This window comes from Heliangelus exortis, chromosome 12, assembly GCF_036169615.1.
Source record: "Heliangelus exortis chromosome 12, bHelExo1.hap1, whole genome shotgun sequence".
In the NCBI taxonomy this organism is placed as follows: Eukaryota; Metazoa; Chordata; class Aves; order Apodiformes; family Trochilidae; genus Heliangelus; species Heliangelus exortis.
In genome coordinates this window covers 11,762,908-11,787,032 of record NC_092433.1, presented here as the reverse complement: position 1 = coordinate 11,787,032, position 24,125 = coordinate 11,762,908, and the positions used below count along the sequence as shown (strand labels likewise).

At 43.6% G+C, this 24,125-nt stretch overlaps 1 protein-coding gene across 6 annotated transcripts in view; it reads left to right on the top strand.

Moving 5' to 3' along the window:
• Positions 1–24,125, top strand: part of GRIP2 (glutamate receptor interacting protein 2) — a 243,624-nt gene that overhangs the window by 154,190 nt on the left and 65,309 nt on the right. The window contains exon 1 of one of the 6 annotated variants that reach the window (XM_071756022.1): positions 11,185–11,999. The exons of the other annotated variants lie outside the window; for them this stretch is intronic. Within the exon in view, the coding sequence (XP_071612123.1) occupies positions 11,960–11,999 (40 nt within the window). The 5' untranslated portion in view covers positions 11,185–11,959. Of the gene's footprint in view, positions 1–11,184; positions 12,000–24,125 lie in introns of those variants that run through there. 6 annotated transcript variants of the gene reach the window in all.

Here is a 24,125-nt window from a genome sequence, read left to right as displayed (position 1 = left end):
TTCTCATGTGTAATCAAAAGGTACAAATGACAAGGAGTCTTTCTCATAAACTGGGTCACTGGGTTAATAGAGTTTTGAAAATATCTCCTCCTAAGCCATGCAGTTAATATCTCAGAATCCATCCATCTAGATTTTAATACTGTCACATGGATGTCTGTCATCTGCTTGCTTTGAAGGTTTTCTCCCTCTGCCGAGGAAACCCTCTGCACAGCAGAGATCACTGCTGAATGCACTGTGGTGCTTTGACTGGCAACAATTCATCTTCATTTGCACACTAAATATTCCATTTCTCTAGCTAGTGAAAGGCTTGATTTAGGAATAGCGGCTTACTGACTACTCCAGGCAAGGGTTTGAACGGGCAAATATTCAGCTGTACTTTGCATAAATTCACTTTTTGAAAACTAGTTGAGCTTTTGATGTTTCTCTGTCTGGTACCTGCTCCCTGGGCTCTTGTGTCTCCTGCTGCCGGGGGTTTGACTGAGGCACTTTTGTACAGGTGGTGTTTGCACTGCTTGCTTGCTGGGTTTTAGTGTGTTCCCTTTGATAGAGATACAGCTGGAAGGTCTAGGTTCTGAGGAAGAAGGAAAAGGGGGGTTCTGGGGAAGAAGGAAAAGGGGAAGCAGTTAATGAGCTTCATTTGCTGTTCTGTCAAAAGAGATGAACCTTCTAGTTTACAGATTGCTAAAGTTAGGAACTTAATCAAAGAGACTTGAGATGAACAATTCTAGGGAGAGCTGTCTTTTCCATTGGCCATCCTAGAAACAGGAGGTGCTCTCTGTTTGTTTGCCAGTGTGTGTAGGTGGGGATGCAACTTTTCCCTAGCACCTTCCTGAGAGGTGCTGGTCCTGTTCTGGACAGCACTTCTGAGCACTTACAATAAAAAATATTAGCTTTGCTTTCCTTCCAATTCAAATGCTTCAGCCTTCTGCCAATCCCTTTTGGCCCCAGGTGCTCTGCTGTTTTTCTGAGCTTCAGTCTGGGTAAAGGGGGCTGGTGGCCTTCCCAGATCTGTTAAAGGGAATACAAAAAAATTCTTGCTAATGGGTGTATTACCCCTCTTGAACTGTCAGTCAGGATCTAGCAAGGAGCTCCATATACCTGTTTTTCTGAGCCCTGTGGGTGCAGATTCCATATGAAGGAGAACTCAGCCTTCCTTACTCTGTAGCAGTGAGAGCTGCATGGCCATGACCTTATTTTATTAATTTTCAGCTGTCTTTGAAGGCACTTTTTCTCCCCCTCCCCTCTTTCTGAGAATTAGGGGTCACTGTCTTTGCTCTTAGGGATCCTTCTCTCTCTCTTTACATGCATCTTTCCCAGGGAGATGACATAATCAAGCCAACCTCTTTTTCTCATGTAATGCAAATGCCATCTACCCCATGTAGTTAAGATTTCCAAGTAACTTTGTTTGCAGCCTGTGAGAGCAATAGGTTATAGTTGCTGTTGTGGCAATTTTTCTCTGCTTAAATGGAAGGCAGCTGTTCTCCCTACCAGCTCCTTTAAATTTTCACCCATCCTACAGTTTAGCAGCCAGGTCCCAGCCACACTGTTCATGGGATCATTCTCTGACTTCTGTGGGATAATGCCCAGATTTTTGCCCAGATCCAAATGACACCAGATTCCAGTTACAAAAAGAGAACGGTAAATTCTTCTATTAGCTGCTTTCTCTCCTGCAAGATTTACTTCCATCAGGGATTTTTATAGGGTAATGGCTGTGTCTTTCATGATAGGGACGCGTGGTGAAGGAAATTTATTGCTCTCTTCCTAATAGATGGCTGTAATTTCATTTTGGAACAACCATTTTATGTGCGAGAAAGTGATTCCATTATGCCACTGCACAGCATTGGGAGCATCTGTGGCGATGGGGGCATTTGGATTAAAGAGAGTGAAGGCTGCACATCTGCTGCCCTCCACCCCTATTCACAGAACACAGTGTTAATCCTGAAGAGAGGAGAGCAATTAGCTTGTAAACCCTTCCTGAACCCACTGGAAGATTAGCCATTTTCAATTAAAGCTTTTCAGTGGGAAAGATAATGGGCTAAAATTTCCAGCTTAAAAAAAAATACTATATTGGCCATGTGATTGTATTTCTGTCAATTTACATCCTTTATAATTAGCTACCCTGGGATAATTAGGACTGCCTTGCTCCAGACCCTGTTCCCCACTCTTTCACCTTATTATGCAAAAAGAAAAATGACTTTGTGGTCTGTCTTCTGGCCTGATGCAGCCAGCACAAAGCCACTTGTTGTTTGAACCCATGCTGTTAATGAGCTGTAAGGAGGACTTTTTTAGGTTCTTGTAACTCACAAGTAAAAGGATAAACCTTTACTACAACTATGAGCATGATGTAGCAGTTCCCGAGGAGTCTGAAAGAGGGGAGAGAGGCTGCTCCTCTTGCTAGACTGTAGTGGAAAGCAATTTGCAGTCCTTAAAGGAGCTCCACACGCTCTAAAACCAAAATCCTCCTTTCTATAGCACCCCTCACAGCACTTGGGGGTTACTTTGTTCCAGCTTGGGAAGTAAAACTTTGGCCTGGAGCCAAAGAGTCAGATGGAAAGGCCTTGCCCCAAAACACGACTGATTGACTCTGTCTGAAGACCTCTGTGTGTTTGAGCCCTTCCGAAAGCCACATCGCTCCGTGGGCTGTCTGGGCAGAGCCAGGAGCCTCCCTGTAGCAGCAACAGCAGCATCAAGTGAGGCTGACCTGGTTTCACCCCATTTTGGGAAGCAGCTCGCTGACAGCTGCATTGTTGCAGCGTCTGTTGGGTCTTGGCTGTTTGCTGAGTGTGCTCTGCTGCCCTGGGTTTCCTGTGCCACGGAGCCAGCGTGGGCAAGAGGCTGGGGCTGGAGCAGATGGCAGCTCCTGGCCTCATCCAGTGCTGATGGCTGTGGTGTTTCCCTTCACCCAGGTGTCCCTGTCTGCACCACATGTGCAGGAAAAAAACCAAAACCTAAAAGAAGGCTGAGCAGTTCTCTAAAAGATCAGCCTAGGCAGGCTGAGGTACCCGGTGGAAATCCACAGCCGAGGACTTCTGAATGAGGACTTCTGGTCTCCTAGATCTCTTTGAATACAAAACCACCAGCTGACTCTGGGTGCACCTTGGGCTGTGCATTTTCTGATTCACCAAAATGATTGGTATTGCTCCTAGTTCTTGGCCTTGTCTGTCTCCCAGGTAGACTTTGGTTAGGTCCCTCCTAGCTCTGCTCTTCTCCAAGAGTTGCACAGTGTAGGTGCTGCATGGTAATGTGTAACAGTGGCCATAAAAGTCATTAAAGCTTTTTTCTTGTGTAAGGAATATGGTTTAGTGCTCTTGGGATCCTGCTAACCTTATCATGCTACTGATACTGCTATTGGCCTTTTTACAGTCAGCATTTTTCCTGTAATTTCTTTGTTGAAATGCTTATGACAATGTGCCTTGGAAAATACTTTACATCTGAACTAGTTAATACAGCACCTTGGAGAGAAGGTATCTGATGCAACAGAGTACAAATGAAGCCTCATTAAGCAGGAATTCAGTGATTCTGCTGAATGCCCCAGCAATTAAATTTCATCTCGATTCATATGCAGGTCAGGAGAGTTTGGAAGGAGAATAGAGGAAGCAAAGCACTGTGGCTCTGTACTATGCAAATTAGTGTTAACATGGCATTTCATTTATTGTTAATGCATTGTTACACTGCTGCTCATTGAAAAGAAACTGTGTGGCAACTGCTAAGACTGATGACCCACTTGCTTATTTTTCCATCTGTGTTGGCAATGTTGCCTCTGAAAAAACCAGCACCAAGATATACCTTTTAAGGGGAAGATGTGGAACTTTTTCTTCCCACAGAGAGGAGTGGAGTTGGATGCTAACTAAATGTTAGGACCCTTCATTCGTGCTGCAATAAGCTGTAGCTCTGTTGCATCTTCCTCCCGTGGGGTGAGGTGTGGCAGTGGCCCACATCCCTGCTGCTGGAAAGAGCCTTTGTTTGGGCTCAAGTCCCTGGTCCATTTGGAGTAGGAGGAACAAGTCTTCAGTCCCAACTATTGCAAAGGCCTGAGGTCTTCTGGCATGCAACATAGTGAGGGGTTCAGGGATGCTGACATGCTTGGCAACCCCATGAGGAAGCATGTTGACACCTCTGCTCCCATGGGGCAGTTCCCTTCTGTCACTTGGGCTGATTGAGCTGAGGAGCTGGGGCTGCTCCCCTGTTTTTGGAGGGCTGAAAGGCCAGTTTGCCATTTCCTCTATGCTCAGAGCTTCACAGCAAGCTATGTTTCCTCTCTTTGTGTTTTGTTTTTTTTCTTTTTCTATTAACATGGTCTGTGTGATAGAGCTTGTTCACTGAACTGCTTACCCAGAGTGGAGAAGTAGGGTACCCATTCCTACCCATGGTGCTAGTACAGACCCAAAAGTATTTTCATTCTTGCTGATATTATTAAAAGATGAAGAAGAAACAGCATTTCTACTGAAGAGGTGAGATCATGAACAGGCCCTGCAAGGGCACTATTGATGCTGATATTGAGGTGCCAAGTGCAGCTGCCACGCACTTATTCAAAATTGGAGTGGTTTAATGACCTTAAAACTGGGAACCATTCCTGTCATTGAAGAACTTGAACATGTATTTTCCCTCCAGTTTTTTAGCTGTAAACAACTTACTATCATTCCAGCACATTGGTCACTAAATGCTGAGAAGGTGGCGGTTATTTTGGTTTCCCCCAGTTCCATGGCACTGCTTCTGTTCTCCATTTCTGCCTGACTTTTCCATTCAAATATAATTCTTTGCTGAGCTGTCTCAGTGTGTGCTCAAGAGGATTTTGCTTGTGTCCCAAGGCTGTTTTAAATCTGCTAGCTACATTGCTATGAAAGATTGGATGGGGGGAAAAAAAATGAAGCCAATTAGGAGCATCCCCAAATGGGGGAGTGTATTTCATGCAGCAAAAGTGCTTGTTCTGTACAGTACAGCCAGAGTTAGAGATAAATGGGAGAAATATGCTCTGTCTAGCTGAACATGATGGACCAGCTTTCAGATGATGTGCACACACATTTCAGGACTGTGCTCCTTTTGGAGCAAGGCATAAACTCCCACCTTGTCCTGGCATAGCTGGTGGTTGCCAGTAGATCATTAACCTCCTGCTGCATTGCTTATTGCTGTGTCTTGTCAAGCTCATCCCCATTTGGCTTAAAAAAACACGAGAAAGTGGAGATTCACTTTTGTTAGAATGACCTCTGCTAACAAGGTCCCTGAACGAGCTCTTTTGTGTCATTAGAGCTGGCTGGGGAATAAAGAATCTTGTACTTTGCTGCAGCCTATTTGTCTTTCTCTTATAAACACTGGAGTTCCAAACCCCATAGCATTCTACTCTGCTCACCCAGATCCAGAAATCCCGAGCTTGGGGTAAATTGTGGGATTTTTCCTAATGTTCAGTGAGTAAGAAAAAAGTGGCATAGCACATATGCAGCATTAAGGGACAAAGATATCCCTCATGTTCTTCTGAGGGGCCAACTCTTTATGGTCTCAGCTGCAGTGGTGGGGCTGCAGCTGCTGTTCAAACTGCACTCAGTCTGAAGCAGGACTGAAGGATCCATAAGTGCAATTACTCCCCAGAGTTCAGAGCACTTTCTTCCTCCTACGCAGCCTGAGCATTGCAAGTACTTTTACCAGCATTTTGTACCTTTTTCACAACTTTAGATTACTAAAATAGTAGCTAAAAAGGTGCAGTAAGGAGCAGCTGCCTGGATGAGGCCGGTTAACTATTGAGGTTAAACCAGGAAATATTGGGAAATACTTTGAAGGGTGTGAGACCATGTCTTGGTGGGAGCATGGCTTGCAAACATGATTCCAGTCACAGTGCCTGTCATTGATGGCTTTTTACTCCTGTTTGAAATGCTTGTTGTACCCATGGTATGATATCCTCTGGCAGTTGGTTCCAATAAGCACAGTCTGGCCCCATGGTCATGAAGGAAATCCCAAATATTAAGACCAAGGGGATAGGGAGACCAAGAGAATAATGAAAGATATGCATGAAGTCACCATTGGGACTGTGGTGATGAACATTTTTGTGGACCTGAAAGGATGTTGAACTCAAAATTGTTCGGAGAAACCCCAGTGACTACAGAAAATGGCACCATGCTCCTCTCATTTGGGTTTTGGATTAGAATTTTTAAATTCCCAAGTATCTGTTGCTGTTTGTCATCTGTGACAGTGCCTTGCATATAGTCTAGTTCCTTAAAATAGCTGTTGTTAGTAATGGTGCTGGTACATCCTATCTCGTTTGTTAGCCCAGTGACTTGGCCCTTGACTTTTATTCATGGGTGTGTTCTTACCCATTTATTTGTCTTGCACCACAAAAGAGTTTTTTCCAACAACACATGCGGAAAAACCAAATATAAAGCATTAGTGAGCATGTATTTGCAAGGTGGATATACAGACCCTTAAAGTCCACAGCATTGCTGTACTCTGCCATCTGGCTGAGACCAGACAGTAAAGACTTTTTTGGGAGTTAAATGTAGTTTACTGCTCATTTGGTAGAAAATGCTGACCTTCTTCCATAAGAATTTGAGACAAGATGCTTTTTCTCCCTCAGAAGGAAAGGGCTGAGCCATTGCAGGTTATAATTTCTTTCCAGAGGTCCAACTGAGAAGTTAAGACTGACATGGAGAGGAAGGACCAGTGCTGTCCCAGACACAGAGTCACCCACTTGTTTGTAACTTTAGCAAGTGAAAATTCAAGTGCCTGGACTTGCACCTGCCTGGAATAGAGAAGGAGATGTCCCTACTGTTAAAGAGGGAGGAAGATCTGCTGAGGTTGGCCAGGGGATGTTGGTTCTTGGAAAAATGCCAAAAGTTTGAATTTTTAAGAACTGGAAATTCCAGTTACTACAGTTTTGAGCTTTGTTTCTTTCCTGAACTAAAAGCTTGTTTCTTTGGTGTGCATTTCAGCCCAGCTAGGAATGCTGATGTACAGGCAAAATGCATAATTGGGGACTGGCAAAGTGTTGGTGTCCCATGGAGATGGGGTCACTGCAGTGAGTCGTCCTTCCCATTAATCACAGCTCCAGGAGGCATCCTGCATTCCCCACTGCTCCACCGCAGTGCTGTCAGGCCATGACAGATGTGGGTGTCTCTTCTTGAAATGGTTAAGCAGGAAAACATACAGCAACAATTTTATTGTGCTCTGGTGGTAGAGGGAATGGATGGGGGTGTTGGATGTACCTTTAGCAGTGCTCTCCATCTTCGTGCTCTGCATGTGTGCATGCAGTAAAGGCTCTAATTGCCTCCTGGGTGGGTCAATCTATCTTTCAGTGTTCATTATCTGTAATAAATTAATGTTTAGAATTGGCTGGTGGAATTTGCACTTAAAAGAGAGAATAATCAAGGACTTCTTCCTCTGGCTCTGTTATTAAACTGTTTAAATGCCCTTTTTTAAAGATTATTTTTTAAAGTCTATTTCTTCTTCCCCATAAAAATGTATTGATAACATAGTGTGTTGCATTTTGGGTCTGTGTCTAAGAAATAAGGAATGTGCTTAGATCAGAAATGATCCCTGCTGCAGGCCTCGGGCTGGTGTGCAGTTGTCTGGGGTTTCTAAATAAGCACAACCATGTAAAATTGGAGCGGATGAAATGGAGCAAATGTGCAGCCGGTGGATAGCTGGATAATCAGCCGTGAAGTTTTCTTCACCAAGAGAGTGATGGCTCTTCCTCTTGAACCTTCTCTTCCTCCCTGTCCACTGCAACCAAAAATCAAAGGGGCAGGGGTTGTAGCCTTTCCAGGCCTCTTGATATGCTTTGGAGTTCCCAGTAAAAACTGGCTTACCCAGTAAGAAATCACTGGATCTGCAGTGCTAGAAAGAAGCCTTGAGAGGGTGGATGAGCAGGAAGAGGGGTGCCCAGCCCTGGGCAGACCCCTAGTAGGCAGGTGTGTATTTTGAAATGGAAGAAGTAGGATTGGGATAATGAGACAGCAATGTAAAATTTTAACTTAAGATCTGAATTTAAAATAAGTAGAATGCATCTGCATCAGTCTCTTTTGAACTTTCCCTAACCCAAAGCAATTTCTGCTGCTATTAATATGATTTTATATGTGGTTAGAACTTTAGCGTTTCTCTGCGCACTCTCAGTGCGTATGGTTGGGTGTTTTTCCTCATCGTTTTCCTGTGGCTGACTGTTCATTAAGTTCATTCAGCTGTCTTTAGAGAGTCTCCTGAGACTTCCTAATGTGGAGTGATGTAAAATCCTCTCCATGGTCTCCCATACTCAGAGCATGCTCAATGCTAAATGGTCCATTTCAGGATCTTGCTAGAGTGTTCTACAGTCCTGTGAGTTCTGATGAGCGTGCTTTGGGATGTGGTTAAATAAGTAATGGTTTAAATCACAGGAACAAATATCTGTCAAGCAGTGGACTAAAAAATTGATAGTGTGTATATCCTGGGATCTTCCCTCGGCTGTCCTCCCTGTCTTGTTTGCATGAAAGTGTATCCTGTAAATGTCATCCCAGCCAATTTAGGCCATGTAAGTTTGCAGCTTCACTCCCACTGACGTTCTGGAAGAATTTGTAAGTTAGGTCTGGGGAAAGATATATTAAGTTCAAGAGGAGGACAGTTATCTGTTGGGTACAAAACCCAATCAATCTCTAGTACATGTGTGTGTGTGTGTAAGGGTAGCTGCTCCTTACTTACAACAAACGAATTTTTCTCAAAGGTCAGCCTGTTATTGAGAGAAGTAAATGCCCTTTTCTCTAGACTGTTGGCCTGTTGACTGGTATTGCCTCTGTAGTTGTGTGTATGAGAGCCAAAAGCCCGCGTGAATGTCCGTGTCCAGTAGGGACCACCTAGAAGCTGTTCTGCCTGTGGACTGTCCTCAGCCCATGCTGTCTGCTGGCTCAGCATTTTATACTGAAGAGAAGGAGCAAGAAAGCATTCCCTGTACACTTGTTACTTCTTGGATCTTAATGTGAGATCAATATATGCCAACCAGGCAGAACTGAAGTGTTTTTTTTTTCTTCTTCTTTCTTTTTTTTTTTTTCCCAGTGGAAAGACTTTTTAGACATCTTTCCTGCCTCCCTCCACATTAACTGCTTTTTTTTCCAGTGGGCACAATGTCTGAGTAAAAAACAGACAATATTAGGTGAAACTTTGATATAGCTGATATTGGCAGAGCATTTTTGGATAGCTGCTGATTACAATCATTCAAGCATAAGGAGGTTTAGAAGGACATACAGACTGTTCGTGAAAAATCAAAGTCTACGTGCTGTTCTTTGAGTTTGTTAAGACAATTTAAGTGATGCCTCACGCTCTTTTATGACATATATATTCTAACGTCATAACATCTTTTTTGGGCTGCCTAATTTTGTTGGTGTGTGCAATGTACCCTTTTCCTTCCCCATTAAGAGAGCTCAAGCTTTTCACTTTAACTGTTTTTAATGTAATGCTACCTGAAACATGAAGAAAGTGTTGTGTTTTATGGGTTTTGGTCAGAAATCATAGAATAAACATCTTTTTTCTCTTCAGACTCCTGGTATGCTCGGCTCTTGCCAACCCGGCCCAGTGAATCCCATAAGCAGTTCTGGGTTTGAAATGCCAAAATGAGTCTTCTTTTCCCACAGGGAGCAAGGGCAGCTCTATGCAGTTTTTGCCATAAGAAAAAACAGCTTCAATGATGTAGTAGACCTGTTCTCTCCTACCCTTTCTCAATGCAGCAGATATTCTGGGAAGGATTAGGTGGTGGCATAAACGTAAATGAATGCTTATATCTTTTCTTTTTCCTACTGGAGGTGTCAGTTTTATGGAATTCAAAGCAAAGGGCTATTCTCAAATTAGCAGCTTCTTGTTGTATTTGTGGTGCAACTGGAGATTTTTTTTTTATTTCCTTTAAGATGAAATTTCTCTGCATCAGAAGCATTAATAACTATGTGAAAAAAATTTTAATTACAATTTTTGGCTCAATTACTAATTAAGTCTATTGTCAGACTGAACAACTCTTAAAAGCAAATTATGGACGAAAATATCTCTTTTGTGAGTAGGTTCTTCTTACTTAGTAATTTTATTGCTTTTGTATAAGTTGTCTTTACATGAAACAGTTGAGTTGGAACCAGAATAGAGATTTTACTGCATTTCAAAGAAAGCAAGAACTGATGCTTGGCTGAAAGCCAATTCTCCTTCTCCACATGGGTCACACAATGTTAGGGTCCCCAGGTCTGCAGAATTTCCTTCTGGCACATCCACATGTGTTTAGGACCTTTTTTATTTATCCTTGTTGCTTTCCTATAGAAACAAGACTTAACCTTTCTGCTTTTCCATGAGCATCCTTCTGTATTTGTAAGCTATTGACCACTTACAGCCAAATCTAGTAGAAGCCTCAAACACTGCTGGACTCTCCTACAAAACCAGAGATGCTTTTTTTTTGCCTCTGTGCCTTTGACTATGCTTGTCTTGCTCCGTTTTCACCATTTGTGGGTATAATCTTGCTGTTACAGATTATAGGAGTTCCAAAGGAAATACAGTGACTGACAGCTGCCTTTTGGACATAAGCTGTGGGCTGGTTGGTGCAAACAGGATTTGTGTCTCACAGCTTGATTGAACCAGGGACCTGCAGGGTGCTGCAGGTGGGATGTGAACCCTGCACATCCCCTTGCTGCCTCCCTGCTGTCTACCTCAGGGCCAGGAAAATACTATCACTCTCATGGTCTGATCTCCAACACACATCACCCTACTTTGCCTTTTTAGTAGCAGAGGAAGCAGAGACTGCTTTATTACAACAAATTATTTCCAGTACAGTACCTTATCTCCACCCGTGGTGAGGGACCAGCTGTTTCAGGGTAAGCCATAAAGCATCCTGTCCAGGAGGGCAGGATTTCCTGTGACCCAGCTGGTGACCAGCATTGCCTCGAAGCTCACTGCAGACCTTTGCTTGCTCACATCCTAGCACGGGGTTTGGCTGCATTTTGCCTGTGACAGTTCCTCTGCCCTTCCTAAGAAAGGGTTAAACTGAGTTTTTCAGAAAAACGCTGTAGGCAGGACATAAGACTGCAGCTTCATACTCCCTTACTCTGTGTGTGCGTTTGAGAGGCAGTGTAATGCTTTGACAGCAGCTTGACATTGCCTTGAAAGGTGCTGGAGGCTCTGCAAGCACTTGCCAAGAGGGGGTGGGGGAGAGGAAAGTGTGTCAGGCAATACTGCAGTCACAGCCTCTTCTTGCGCTCAGCTCAGCCGCTGCTGCAACTTGGAGGCTCTGCTGCCGGCCAACTTCTGCAGCTGCCGGGGGGCAGCCTTGCTCCGCCGCAGCACCGCCTTGCCTTTTTTTTTTTTTTTTTTTTTTTTTTTTTTTTTTTTTTTAAAAAACGCACCCTCTGCCTGAAATCCCCATGGAATCTCCTGAAGGGCTGAGGCAGACGAGGGCCAGCACATCTCCGATCTCCATGGGATGATGTCCGCTCCCGACCGGCGGCGTGCGGCGCGGAATACCGCTGGGAATGAAGTGCACGCTCGACATTTGCTGCATCTGCCCCAGAGTCAGGGTTCAGTGGCTGCCTCCCCTTCAACCAGCTGTTCCCTTTAATCACTGCGCTTCCAACTTTTGCTTGGCAATGCCTGATGGCCAGTCGAGCCGAGAGAACTAGCACGAGATTTTTAGGACCAGCTGAAAAAAAAAAAAAAAAACCAAAAAACCTATCTGAAACCCCTATACCCTTCGTTTTCCTATTTCTGCACGGGACTGGCAAGGCACGCTTTAAGCAGGCATGTAAAGGCATTTCTTTCTAAAGGATTGCCACATTTTTGAGTCCTTGCAAACCGGAGTGTCCAGGACGATTGCTTTTTTTATTTTCCTGCCACAAAGTGAGGAACCGCGTGTGGTGCAGCCCCGCTCGGCTCTGGAGGCAGCGTGAAAGTGAGCCCGGGCTGGCTGAGGAGTGATTCCAGTGCAGGGAGAGAGAGAGGAGCGGCTGATAGAATTAGTTGAATGATTTGATAGATAACAGCAGACATGCTCTGTGGACTGAAAAAGGATTTGCAGTCAGACTTCGGTGAGTGAGCCTGTCTGTATTTCCCCCTCCACCCGCTTCTTCCAGTAGTTTACTTTTGTTTGCTCTGGCTTCCTTTAGCCACATTTAATGTCATTAATGTTATAATGGGCTACTTTAAAGTGGGTTTTACGAACCCAAGCCGTTGCGTATGGACTGTGAATTGATTTGCGAAGTCTATCTCTGCTTCACCAGAGAGAATTTCCCCCTGTGTTTGCTGGAGAATACCCTGTGGTCTGCCTCCCTCTTTCCCCTTCACCAACTTGAAGATTGGAACACGGGCAGTATTTAAGGCACCTCAGATATTGCTGAGCCTTTTCAACTGTTCGGGGTTGTGTGTTTATTTTTAAAGAGTGAAATCTAAATGTATGTCTTTTATTTTTTTGAGACGAGTGTGTGCATGGGCTGGGTGTTCAGCAATGGTGCATAGAGGGTCAGGGGAGGGAAGAGAGGGCTAAGGAATTCTGCTAAACTGGTGGGATCACTGCCATCTCCCCCACCTCCAGTGTAATCTCCTGCTACCTTGTCTAGCAATATTTCATCTTTTAGAAATTTGCCATAACAGTGAGATGCTAACCCCTGTTTTAGAAACCTGGGCTGAGCAATTCACTGTTACCATGGAGTATAAAGGGTCCATTTAATTTCTGCAAAAGAGTGGGTGAGTGTAGGGCACCTTTCCAAAAAGGACACAAATCCTGGCCTCAGTCTTTCCAGGGTGGTCAGGCTCTGGTATTTCTTAAGGAGTGCAACACTCAGATACTTTGTTGCATGCTGGAGCTCTGCTTGTTGCAGCTGAATATGCTGCATGGAGATCACTTTACAGCTCTGCTGCAAGCATCTTCCTTCTGAAGGCAAAGGCACTGGAGCTGTAAGAACAGAGGTAACTTTTGATTTCTGAATCATTTTATGCTATCTGAAATGATGTAGTGGAACAGACTTCATCCTTTCCTCGGTGCGAAGATGCCCTCATGCACAAACCTAACTTTAGAAAATTGTTTTTCCACCTAGATTTGAGAGGTAAAATAAACCATGCATCAAGTAGCTTAGCCTGGCTGTGTTGCCTAAACCCGTAGCTGGTGACTGGATGCAATGTCCACTTACTCTGGCAGCACTGCAGAGGTTGGATTTGAAGCTGCCTGGGACATGGTGATGAGTCCTGGTAGGCAGAGGGAGTCTGGGCATGTGATTTAACAGGGCAGGAATGCAGCCGTTCCATGAAAAGATCAAAAGACAACTTGGCAGGAGCTTCCATTGCTCTTGGGTCTGAGCCATAAGCTGGGCCCCTGGCTCAGAGGTGGCTGACACCAGCTGTGCTGAAGGAGTCTGTGGCTGGTGGCATCAGGAGGGATCAGTCATCCAGTTCCTCAAAGTTATTGCCAGAAGTATCTTGTGTTTCATTGATGCAGGTAGCAATGATTGCTGTGTTGCCACAAATGGTGGTGCTGGGTGACCAAATGAGAAATATTCCTGATCTCAGCCCTAAATCTTTCTGAGGAAACCTTGGGTCAGTGTGGTGTGTAGCTCTGTCACATGCAACGGAATGGTGCAGTCATTGAGCTGGTGAGGAAGTCTTCTTCACCTTGGTATCAGACCCTTAAATCTTGTGCTGGTGATGCTTCTGAGGCCCAAGCCCATTGCCCACTATGAACTGGTTTCCTTATCATCCTACAGATGAGGCCATCATTTGCACCAGCTGCAGAGCAAAGACACAGGGAGGAGGGGGCAACCATCTGATTTTATGTCCACCAGCCCTTTTCTTCTTAGTTATTTTGGTGCATTGAGAAAAGATTCAGAGGGGACTGATTCCAGTGCACTGGGTTTGCTTTTGCTGAGGCTCAGTGAAGCTCTCTTGTGGTCACTCAGCCAGGTTCTTAATGAGTTTTTTCTCCTGTAAACCTGACTTTTCATGAGACTCATCTCTCCATTTGAAAATCGTCTGAGATGGAAGCTATAAAGTGAATTGGTGTCATATCACTCATTGTAGAATGCAAAGTTTGATGGGCAAAACCAGAAATCAGATGGATTGTTTCAAAGAGTTATCCAAATGTTTCAGAAATGCTTCCTCGGTCCACCATCATTAGGTTCTTGGTGATTTCTTTATTTTCTTCCAGCCACTGTCGAAGTTCTTCTGATGGGACGTTTTGTCTGTTCTTAAAAATGGAACGGTCAGGAAATGCAAACCAGTGGTGATTTTTTATGGTGTGTGGGGAAACAATTATCTTCTGGTTAGAGTAAGCTTCTGTGCAGCTCTGCTGATACCAGTGTGGCAATGTGTTTCACAAGAAACTTGTCAATCTTAGAGCTGAAGAACTTCCCTGAAATACTTTATGGTCTTTCTGAAGTCTAGGAAGAATCTATATATTTTGCTCCAGCAGATCTCACATTCAGTTGGTCCTTACTGCAGGATCACTGCAGGACTGGGCAGAATGGCAGAGCTCATTTAATCTCCTTCTACCTACTTTGAATCTTCCACCTACTCCAGGTGAGGGTTCTGTTGCAAAGCAGCTCAAGTTAAACAGTTAGCTGCAGCACAGACAGCTTCAGGTCATATTTCAGATGTAGCCATTTATGACTTATTTTTTTAAAAAAATATTTAAAATGTGATTTGTATAGAAGGCAAAGAAAAAATAAAGAAAGCTGATGAGGATGTTCAGTCCTTTTCTGTTTAGGTTGTTCTTTGGTTTTAGGTTTTTTTTATTTGCTTCTAGCGTAGCCTAAGGAGAGCAGTGTGAACTACCTGGGCTTTCTTCCTGACCTGAGACCTGCACCCTTTATTGGCAGGGTGGAAATGGCCAGGAGAATATTTGTTAATAGATCACTGCCTCTTTTTACTTGTTTGTTTTCAGGGGATCAGCTCCCCTGTTCTGTGATTTCACAGTGATAGCCCCAGATCTTCCCCTCTTGCTAGATAGTCTGGGAAAGAAGTAGAGAAAAAGATGTATGAAAAGGATAGAAAACTAATGTGAGGAGCTACAATGAGACAGGAGGAAATCTTTATTGATAAATCTCTAAGGAAGAAAGATTTTATCTTTCTTATTGAAGAATTTATCACAATGGTGCTATTTAATATAACTCAAGCTCATTGAGCTGTTTACGTCACTTGTCATCTTTGTCTCAGTGGCAGCAAAATGAAAGATTAAGAGGAAAGTAACAGGGTTGTGTACACCAAGACAGAAATCTCTGGGTCTGGAGCTCAATTACAGCGATATTAATTTCCTGGAGCCAAAACTGGGCAGAGAGAATTTGTCTGGGCCATTCCTCTGCCCTAAGCTAGTATCAGCCATACCAATGGTATTGTCCATACACCTTGCATTTGAGTACATCCATGGAAACACAGCATCTCACATTCATTCACTAAACTTAATACTTAAGGAAAAGATCTTTGCATCTGGCAATTTTGGTGCCACTGCTTCCTGTCCTAACACAGAGGGCAGACTACTCCTGCATCACTCTTCTGAATTTCAGAAGGCAGCAACAGCCCATCTCTTTCCTTCTCTTTAGCACAGACAGCTCCTTCCTCCTCCCAGTCTCACAAGTTGTGGTCTTCTAAATGTCTGACCAGGCTGCACTGTTTCAATGAGTGAACTCCAGCTGGACCACATATTTCTTCTTATTCCTGCCCAGGTCTGATACCTTACATTCACCTCTACTGAGCTGTAGATTTTTTTTCAAACATATATGAATCATTCTGGGTTCAAAATTTACTTCCCAGCCTGCTTCCAGTCCCTCATAGCAGGTGGCTGTCAGTAAACTTAGTAAGAGGAATCTCTGTGAACATCCAGGTCATTTAATGAAAGCCTGGAGTCTTACCAGGCTGGGGCCAAGTCCCCACAGCACTTCATTTAACACATCTGTCTCTTCTGATTGTGAACAACTGATGAATTTTCCCAGTGTGTGGTTTACCAATCAGTTCTGCATACACTTCATAATCATCTGTATCCTGCTTTCCAAATACACTCATAAAAATAGCATGTGAAAGAGTGTCAGAAGCATTTCTAAAATTGAGAAAGAGCAATTTGCATTTTCCATCTAACCAGAAATGTTGCATAGGAAGATCCAGGTAGATCCAGGTTTGCAATTAGTCCTCCTCATTTTCTTTCAGCAGCTCACACACAGATGGCCACTTCAGGAACTGATTTATCATTCTATCACCCCAACTCTGATCTCACCTCTGCTGGTTTTGGGTTTGTTTTTTCAAAGTTGAACATTGCATTTTGCTGTTTTGCAGCCTTCTGATGTCTTCACCATTGTTCCTAAGGTATTAAGGATGCCTGATGATTGCTTTAGGACTTTGGTGGCCAGATCTCTAAAATTTTGTTGGTTATGCTAAATATAAATGAGCTGATATACACGGTGGAAATGAATTCTTCCTCTTTTCTAGAGATGACCTATTCAACTGAAAATGTTTTTATAGAAGAAAAAAGACTAAAGTAATTTCTTACAAATTTTCATGGCCTAAGGAAATTAATGATCTTTTATAATTTTATTTTGTCCTGTATGGAGCTCACAGAGGTTTTTTCTCTTAAAAGATTGTTCTACACACATTTTATTAGTGCATGTTTGTTAGCAGGAGGATGTTTTTCAGTGCAAAGGCCAGGCTGATTTATTAAAAATCACAGTCCAAAGTGCTGCTATTCGGGTTTTATCTCCAGCTCTATCTGAGTCCAGTTTTCAGCCCAGATGTTTACCTTCCTGCTTAGGACAATCTCATTACTGCTGGAAGAGATGCACTCGATCTTTGAGGCACCCATTGTAGGGGATTTGAACTTCATGTGGTGTGCTAAGACTTGCTTTTGGCTTTGTGTCCAGGTTTGTTATTCTTTATAATGTTTGCTCTACTTTGTTAATCCTTATAAGCCAAGGATAAATGCACTGCCAAAGTGTTTGTGTATGTTAAGGCATGTGGGATTTGATTGATTTTGAAAATGGACTGTTAAAAGGGATATATGTACGTGGGTGCCAATATTTATTGCTTGTGATGTTATCTGCTTAAGGATGGAAAGCGTGCAATTTTATTTAGAAGGTCAGAGAAAGGTGTTGGGCAACTTGGAGAGAAGGCTGCCTCTGCTTTTATGTTTAGACATGTAGCTGTTGCAAACAAAATGAACAATTAAAGCTAACAATTAATAATAATCAGCAAGAGGTGCTGGCACAGAAATGGAGGAGAGAAAGTAGAGCAAAAATAAATATTTAGCAATGTTCATTAATTGACAATTGAATGCTCCCAGGCATTAGAACATTTAAGGCTCTTTTCAGCTGTCAGTTCAGCTACTGCATAATTTTTAGCATGTGAGTAATCCCATCAGGGTAGGCTTGGTCTTAAGCCTTGATAGGATAGGACCCCCAGGTCATTGTATGGCTGTCTATTCGAGGTGGCAGAATCCTATTTCAAGACAAGCAAGCTTACGTGGGAGTTAGGAAATTGTGGTTCTGTGACAGTCTGACTGCCAGTCTGCTTCTGATTTTTTTAACAGTATTATTATTCCTTTCATTAAAAAATTTAAAAAAATTTTAAAAATTACTAATGAAGCTTGATATTCTGAGCTGCAAAATTTATTTATCTGTGGATTTATGGATCAGTCTGGTAACTTAAGAGATGTGCAAAATCACACAGGATGAAGAATTTCTCTCCTTCTATTCCCAACGATTGCCATCCCAATTTTTTTATTTTAATGAAAGTATTTTTTTTTCATTTGCCCGCATGTTTTTGTTCAAGGATCTAATAATTACATGCTTGGAGGTGATGGCTTTTCAAAAGCATCTTTCCCAGCAATTTTCAACTGGAGATGTGGATAAAAATATCTCGCAGTTTTTATCAGAAATGTTTTCAGTAATGTGCAATTATGAGCTCTGCCTTCATTCAATTCATCCTGGAAGAATTTGCTTCACAGGGAAATTCATTTCCTAGCTGCTGTAGATGCCAGCATGGTTGGCAGCTGCAGGTTTTTGTGGGGAGGAGGGGAACAAAAAAGGCCCAGAAAAGGAAATTGCTGTGAAGTAAATTGGTCCCAACACCTGGAAACCATAAAAGGATGGAATATACTTTTTTTTGGTTAAATCCTTGTTAAACTGTGTTACATGTCAGTCCCAAAATGGCCTTGTAAATTGCTTAGTATAGCTGGGAGATGAAGAAACGATCAAACTTAATCCTGCCTCACTACTGATCTGTTAATGCACCTATGGTGCAGGTTCGTGAAATCACATTAGTAAGGTGGAAGGAGCTGTGGTTTTCTTCCCAGCAGTACTCTTAGCTTCTAGTCTCAATGTATAATTAACACCCATGTGGTATATCCTAATGTAGCTCAAGTAAGGAGCTGGTTAGGTTTGGGGAGAACAATGTTGGTATTAAGGCAAGAAAGGCTGAGGAACAGTTACAAAGAGAATAAACCTGCTTTTGTCCAGGGAGGTGGGAATTTGTGCTGGTAAAAGTAAGATCTGACTCTCTGCTGCCCTGGAGTACAGATGAAAATGGATTTTTTTGCATCTTTCTGCCTCACCGAGTCCTCCTCTTTCCCAAAGGAGAGAGGCAGGTCCCTGATCTGGCATCTGCTGCTGTTTTGGAGGTTGTGTGTCAAGTTGTTTGCAGCAAACTGAGTTGCTCAATATCACAAAGAACTCTTCCCTCTCAGCTTCTGCTCCGTCCTCCGAGCCCACCTGGTCCCCCTGGAGCACACAAGTCCAGCAGACCCATCCCCTGCCCACCATGGCAAAGGTGGGATGGCACAGCTTCATTCAGCTGCTTTTCCCAGCCAAACAGCTGACCTAAGTCATGGATCTTCTTCTCTGTCTTTGAGCAACCATGTGCATGGCCATACAGTTGATGAAGCCCTGAGCCAAACCTCCAACAGGTCCCCACTGTTGCTCTGCCTGCCTCTGTGCAGTTGTCCCAGCAATAGATCTGCTTCTCCACAAGGTTTCAGTGGAGATCCCTTCCTTTCCAGCTCTTGGCAGGGTCATTACTAGAGTGAATGGTTCAGCCTGAGATGTGAGGGATGTGATTTATAAAGAATAATTTCTTTGTGGAATGCAGTCCCATTTGGGTAGGATTAAACTCTTGGCATAAGATGAATGGATGTATTTTGCTGAAGGTGTTTGGTTTGGTCTGTTGTTTTGTTTTTTTTTTTTTTTCAATAATGTATTTCCCATATAACCTACTGTGTAAACAGATATGTGCTTTCCTGCCATGAAACCCTGTGCTTTGTTGCTTGTGCTGAGTACAGAGGCATCCCTGGGCAGATTCTCTGTGGGTTCATCTGCAGCTGACTCCTTGGCAGCAGGCAATGAAGCCATGCTTGGCAGTCAGCTGTGTGTGATTAGGAGTGGACTAGATGGGGCCCTGTGATATTGCCACAGAGGGATGGATGCCTGAAATCCAGAGAAATAATTGGGAATACACAGATCAGGATCAAACAGCTGAAGTGACTCATAAACCTCGTACCTGTGGACTTAAAATGAGGGTCAAGTTAGAAGAACTCTGTCTTATAAGACAGAGAGCACATCACTCATTGGTTCCTATCCTTTGAAACCAGGTTTCACCCTGTGGTGGGGTGCTCCCTCTCCTGCCCTTGCTGTGTGGCACATGGATGTCCCCCCTCCTGCCTTGCTGTGAGGCCATCACTGATCTTGGGGTGGTGCCAAATGTCACCCAGCTCCAGGCTGGCCTGAGGGACAGTCCAGAAAGCTGCCCTGATTTGTGAGGCTGGGAAGAGGCACGAGACAACAGAGAGAAGTTCGTTATTAAAAATAACGACTTAAAAAAATTAATCAAAGCAACTTCTCTCTGTCTTTCAATGTACCTCCTGTATTCCCACTGGTGTGAGCCTGGCAGAGGGACTTCAAGCAGAGGGTAAGTGTCCATCTTGCAGGAACTGGGAAACAAAAGGCTTTGGAGGCTGCTGTGGAGGTAAGTGAGCAGAACTCTGCTGGCTTCCTCTCCTTCCTGAAAGTCCCTTTATCACTCAGCAGCCAACTCAAGCAGTGCCATGAGCTATAATAAGCAATTAGCTGCCAGCAGATTTATGTGACACTGCATTTTATAAGCAAACAGTCATGTGTGTTTAATCATTAAATGGATCTGCTGTATCTAATGCTCATGGACCTGATCTCTTCTCTCTTGTGTTCCCGTATGCACACTCTGCTCTCTTGCACCAGTACAGAACCTCAGACATTTGTACTTGTGCAAAACTGGTGGAAATATATTACTTGGCAGCTGCCTTTGGTTCTGGCAGGCAGTGGTGAGAGGTGAGTACTTGGCAGTATCTGCTCTTGGAGACATCCAGGTTCCACCTAGAGGTTAATGTGATGGGAATGGGAGATGCTTGGTGTGGGATGTTCCCCCCTAGGCCCAAGGACCCTTGGTGTGGTGAGGGGCTGGGCAGGCACCTGCACAGTTCCCTGCCCAGCACATGCATCCAGGGCTTGCAGCACTCCCCAGACTTCCCCATGTCTGGAAAGTAGGCAGTTTTAGTGTTTGTAGTTAATTTTAGACATACCTGCACACGCTGCTCTTCCACACATCTATTACACACTTGACAGAACCTGCTGGTTTTAATTTTTATTAGCACAAGTGCCTTGTTCAATCAAAATTAAGTGAGTATTTAGGAAGCATAATGTGAAGCATTACATGCAATGGTCTGTGCTCCTGAATGGAGAAAGGCAATGATGAGAGTATCCTCTCTTCCCCAGACTTCTGTCTTTAGCTACTGCTAATTTTCCCCTGAGTTCATTGCTACTTCCTATCTTCCATAAGCCATAGAACTCCCAGCTGTGTCTTTCCAGGTGCTTGTTGCCTCTTTTCAGACCTGTGCCCTTATTCAGGTATAAACACACTGGGCCTTGGGTTGCAGTGCATGGGGAGGAGGACAAGGCTGGGGGTACTCACCTGAGCCCTGGGAGGGCTTCCTGCACCTCTGCCCTATGACATCCCTGTTTAACTGGAGTCCCTCCCTTGTTCAAAGGAGAAGCGAGGGCAATGCAAAAATTACTTTTTTTTTTTGAGTCCTGGGCATGAGTCTGCCCTGAGCCGGGCCCTCTGGCTTTTTAGATTTGCTGTCACCAAATGGTGAGTGCAGTTTTAACCTGTGTCCCTGTTCCCCAGCCTGTGGCTCCTTCAGCTGGTATCCTTCCTGCTCTGGGCTACTCCTTCGACTGTGATGTTCTTGAGTTTTAAACATATTAAAAAAACACAAAGGAAAACTCAACTCACAGAACTCTGAGGCTTGAATTATGAACTGAATAGAATTTCCATGTGAAAATCCCAAGGATGTCCCCTGCTAACTCACAGGTACTCACAAGAGTGAGCATCTCTTGTGAGACTTTCAGAGGGTGGCAGAGCACAGCTTGCAGCAATATGTTCTGACTTTCACCAGAAGTTTCTGTGCCTGGCTGTAGTTGAGACTGGGTTCTGCTTTGCATCACCCATTCAATGCAAAGCAGATGGAAGCCAGCACAATGGTTTGCATGAAGGCAGCTACATAAAACAGCTGGAGTGCATTAATAACTCTGCTGGAGCAGGGTCTTACCCATCTTTAACACTAAACAGATGTTTGCTTTCATCACGGTGGTACTGTGCTGATCTTTGGACAGCAGCCTCTTTGGAGGGCAGGTTGTTGGTAGAGCCTGCAGCCAAGGCAAGGCTTGATGGGAAGCAAGAAGTGGGGCAAAACCAGGAGCAAGGCTTGTTGGAAGCACGAGTTAATGGGCAATTCAGGCACATTTTTAACAATTGGTTTGATGGGGTCAGACTGCACCGGTTCCAACATCAAATAACTTTGAGCTTTGGAACTTTGTAAAATCATGTTTTCCTGCTAAAACTGATATTCCCCAGCACTTTGATTTCTCTCCTTTTCACTCTTTCCTTTCATTTTAATCAAGCCTCTTGCTTAAACTTTCTCTAGTCTTTTAACTATAAGCTTATTCCATCTCTCACACAACTCCTGTGAATCCTCCTGACACAGCTGAGGATAAAAGCAGCCCAGCCATGTACATGGGCCATTGCATAATAGATGGTTTTGTGTCAGAGTCTAAAATCTACATTTGTTTATATCAGTCATGAAGTGGGAACATCTGTATATATTCATATATAATGGCTTTTACCACATGAATGAATAATCCAACTCCCACAGTTTGGTATTTACTTTTTTTGAAACATCACTACTTACCTAAATACTGAGGGGAGAATCACATTTATGGGAATTAAGTCTTAGCAAGGTTTAGTGGAGCTTTGTGGATAAGCTGGAAACAAGCCTAAATGGGGTGCCAAAATCTTTCTTTTAAAATGGTTAATGCTGTCCGGAACTTCTTCCTTATTTCTTGACTCCTACTGGTTTTAAGCACTTTGCATCAGAATGCAGTGTAAATCCAGAATAAAGCACCTCATTTGCAACCTACTGCATTGAATGTTTTCTCATATGATGCCATCTTCCAGCAGTACTACCTGTCTTTGCAGTCCTCCTAAAAGAGGTTCCCAAACTTTGGGGTCTGCGTTGTGAGTTGGGAGCTTCAGCTGGGGGATCGCCCATTGCCGTGTCTCTGGCAACCCTGGCTGTGAAATACCTTGGTGCACTGGCCCGTGGGATGGAAAATTTGGTGAAGGTATAGCCTCCTTTCTTAAAAGAATGATGGAGACTTGCTCCAACTGCTCTTGGCTGGGTCAGGATGATTTATTCTCTACCCATAGTCAGCAAAGCCTCTAAGACTTTGGCCAGGGCCTCCCCATGGCCAGGGCTGGGTATGCACCTGGATGTGGGCTGCGGGTGACCTGAGTTGTCCTGGTGCACCAGGCTGCTCTGTTTTTTGAAGCCATTGTCTAGTTGACATGACATGATCAGTTCAGTAGCAAACAAAGTTGTGAACAGCTTCAGTATCTCCTTCTTATTGTTTATTTGACTCACCTACTTCTAGTGCTGATGGCACCTTTTACGTTTTATACAAATCTGTTTTCTTGTTTTACCCTTTGATCCTTACCTCATGCTTTTATTAAATGTTAGTGCATTGAAATTCATCTCCTCTGCTGCCTGATTTGTCTTTTGGCTTGGTTGGTTTGTTTTGTTTTCTTGCAGTTTGCATAGATTTTCTTAATGCTATTGGCACTGAGATTTATTCACACCATGCCTGGACCTGCAGCAGTCTCAGCCACCTCTTGACATGGCACTGTAAATCTCCCAGATTTGGTTTCTCATTTCATTTGCTGGGTGTTTTCCCTGAGCAAGAGCAGGCTTGTAATTGGGGCAGAGAAAGGGTGCTAACCTGGAGAAGTGGCAGGCAGCCTGATGGGCTCCCCTGGTTAAATCCTGCTGGTGCAGGGGTTGCCCATGTCCAAAAGCTGTTGCTCTTGGAGATCAGCAGGGAAGCAGGATGTGATTCACAGTAAGAATAGGTCCTCCCCAACTCCTTATCTAAGGAGTTATATTTTCTACCAGGTTTTCCTAAGAGTAGTTTACCACTCTTAGTTGCTCCCCACATCACATATTGTAGGTTTAACGCAGGTGCTAACATTTTATGCATGCTCTTGGGAGCATTTAATTGACTTGTGTAACAGGGGGTCTCAGAACTGCTATAGGAGTAAAAGAAAAAATATATTTCAGCTATAACAAGTCCCTCTTCAAAAAGGATTACGAGGCTGAATGCTGGCACAGTGTCTTGTTTCCACTTTAGCTTCTCTATTTCAAAATTATTTCAAAACTCAGGCTCTGTCTCTTTACTTCCTACTTGTGTGTGTGTTGGGGAATGTGTGTTTGAGTTTTCTTCTGTTTGAAACTGAGTTTTTTTCTACTAGAAAAAGTAATGCAGAGAACCTGGACACTCATTGTTTTTTTTGGCTCTGATGGAGAAATATCAGTATATTCTCCTGCTTCATGTGAGGATGGGATATTAAGTTTTGAGCTGACCGACATTACAGAAAAAAACTTATGGGGAAAAATGACCTTTTCATTGAACTGTGATTTTTCACTTCAGTCTGCTTCTGCCTGAATGGTGTGTTCACCTGCTTTTTTTTTTTTTTTTTTTTTTTTTTTTTAACTGAGTAGTTTTCAGCCTAAATGAGCCATTAACAATCCAGTCTCATCTCCTGAATAATACAGGTCAAAGAGCTTAGCCCAGTTATTGTGAATCATGTCCCAGATCCTCTGT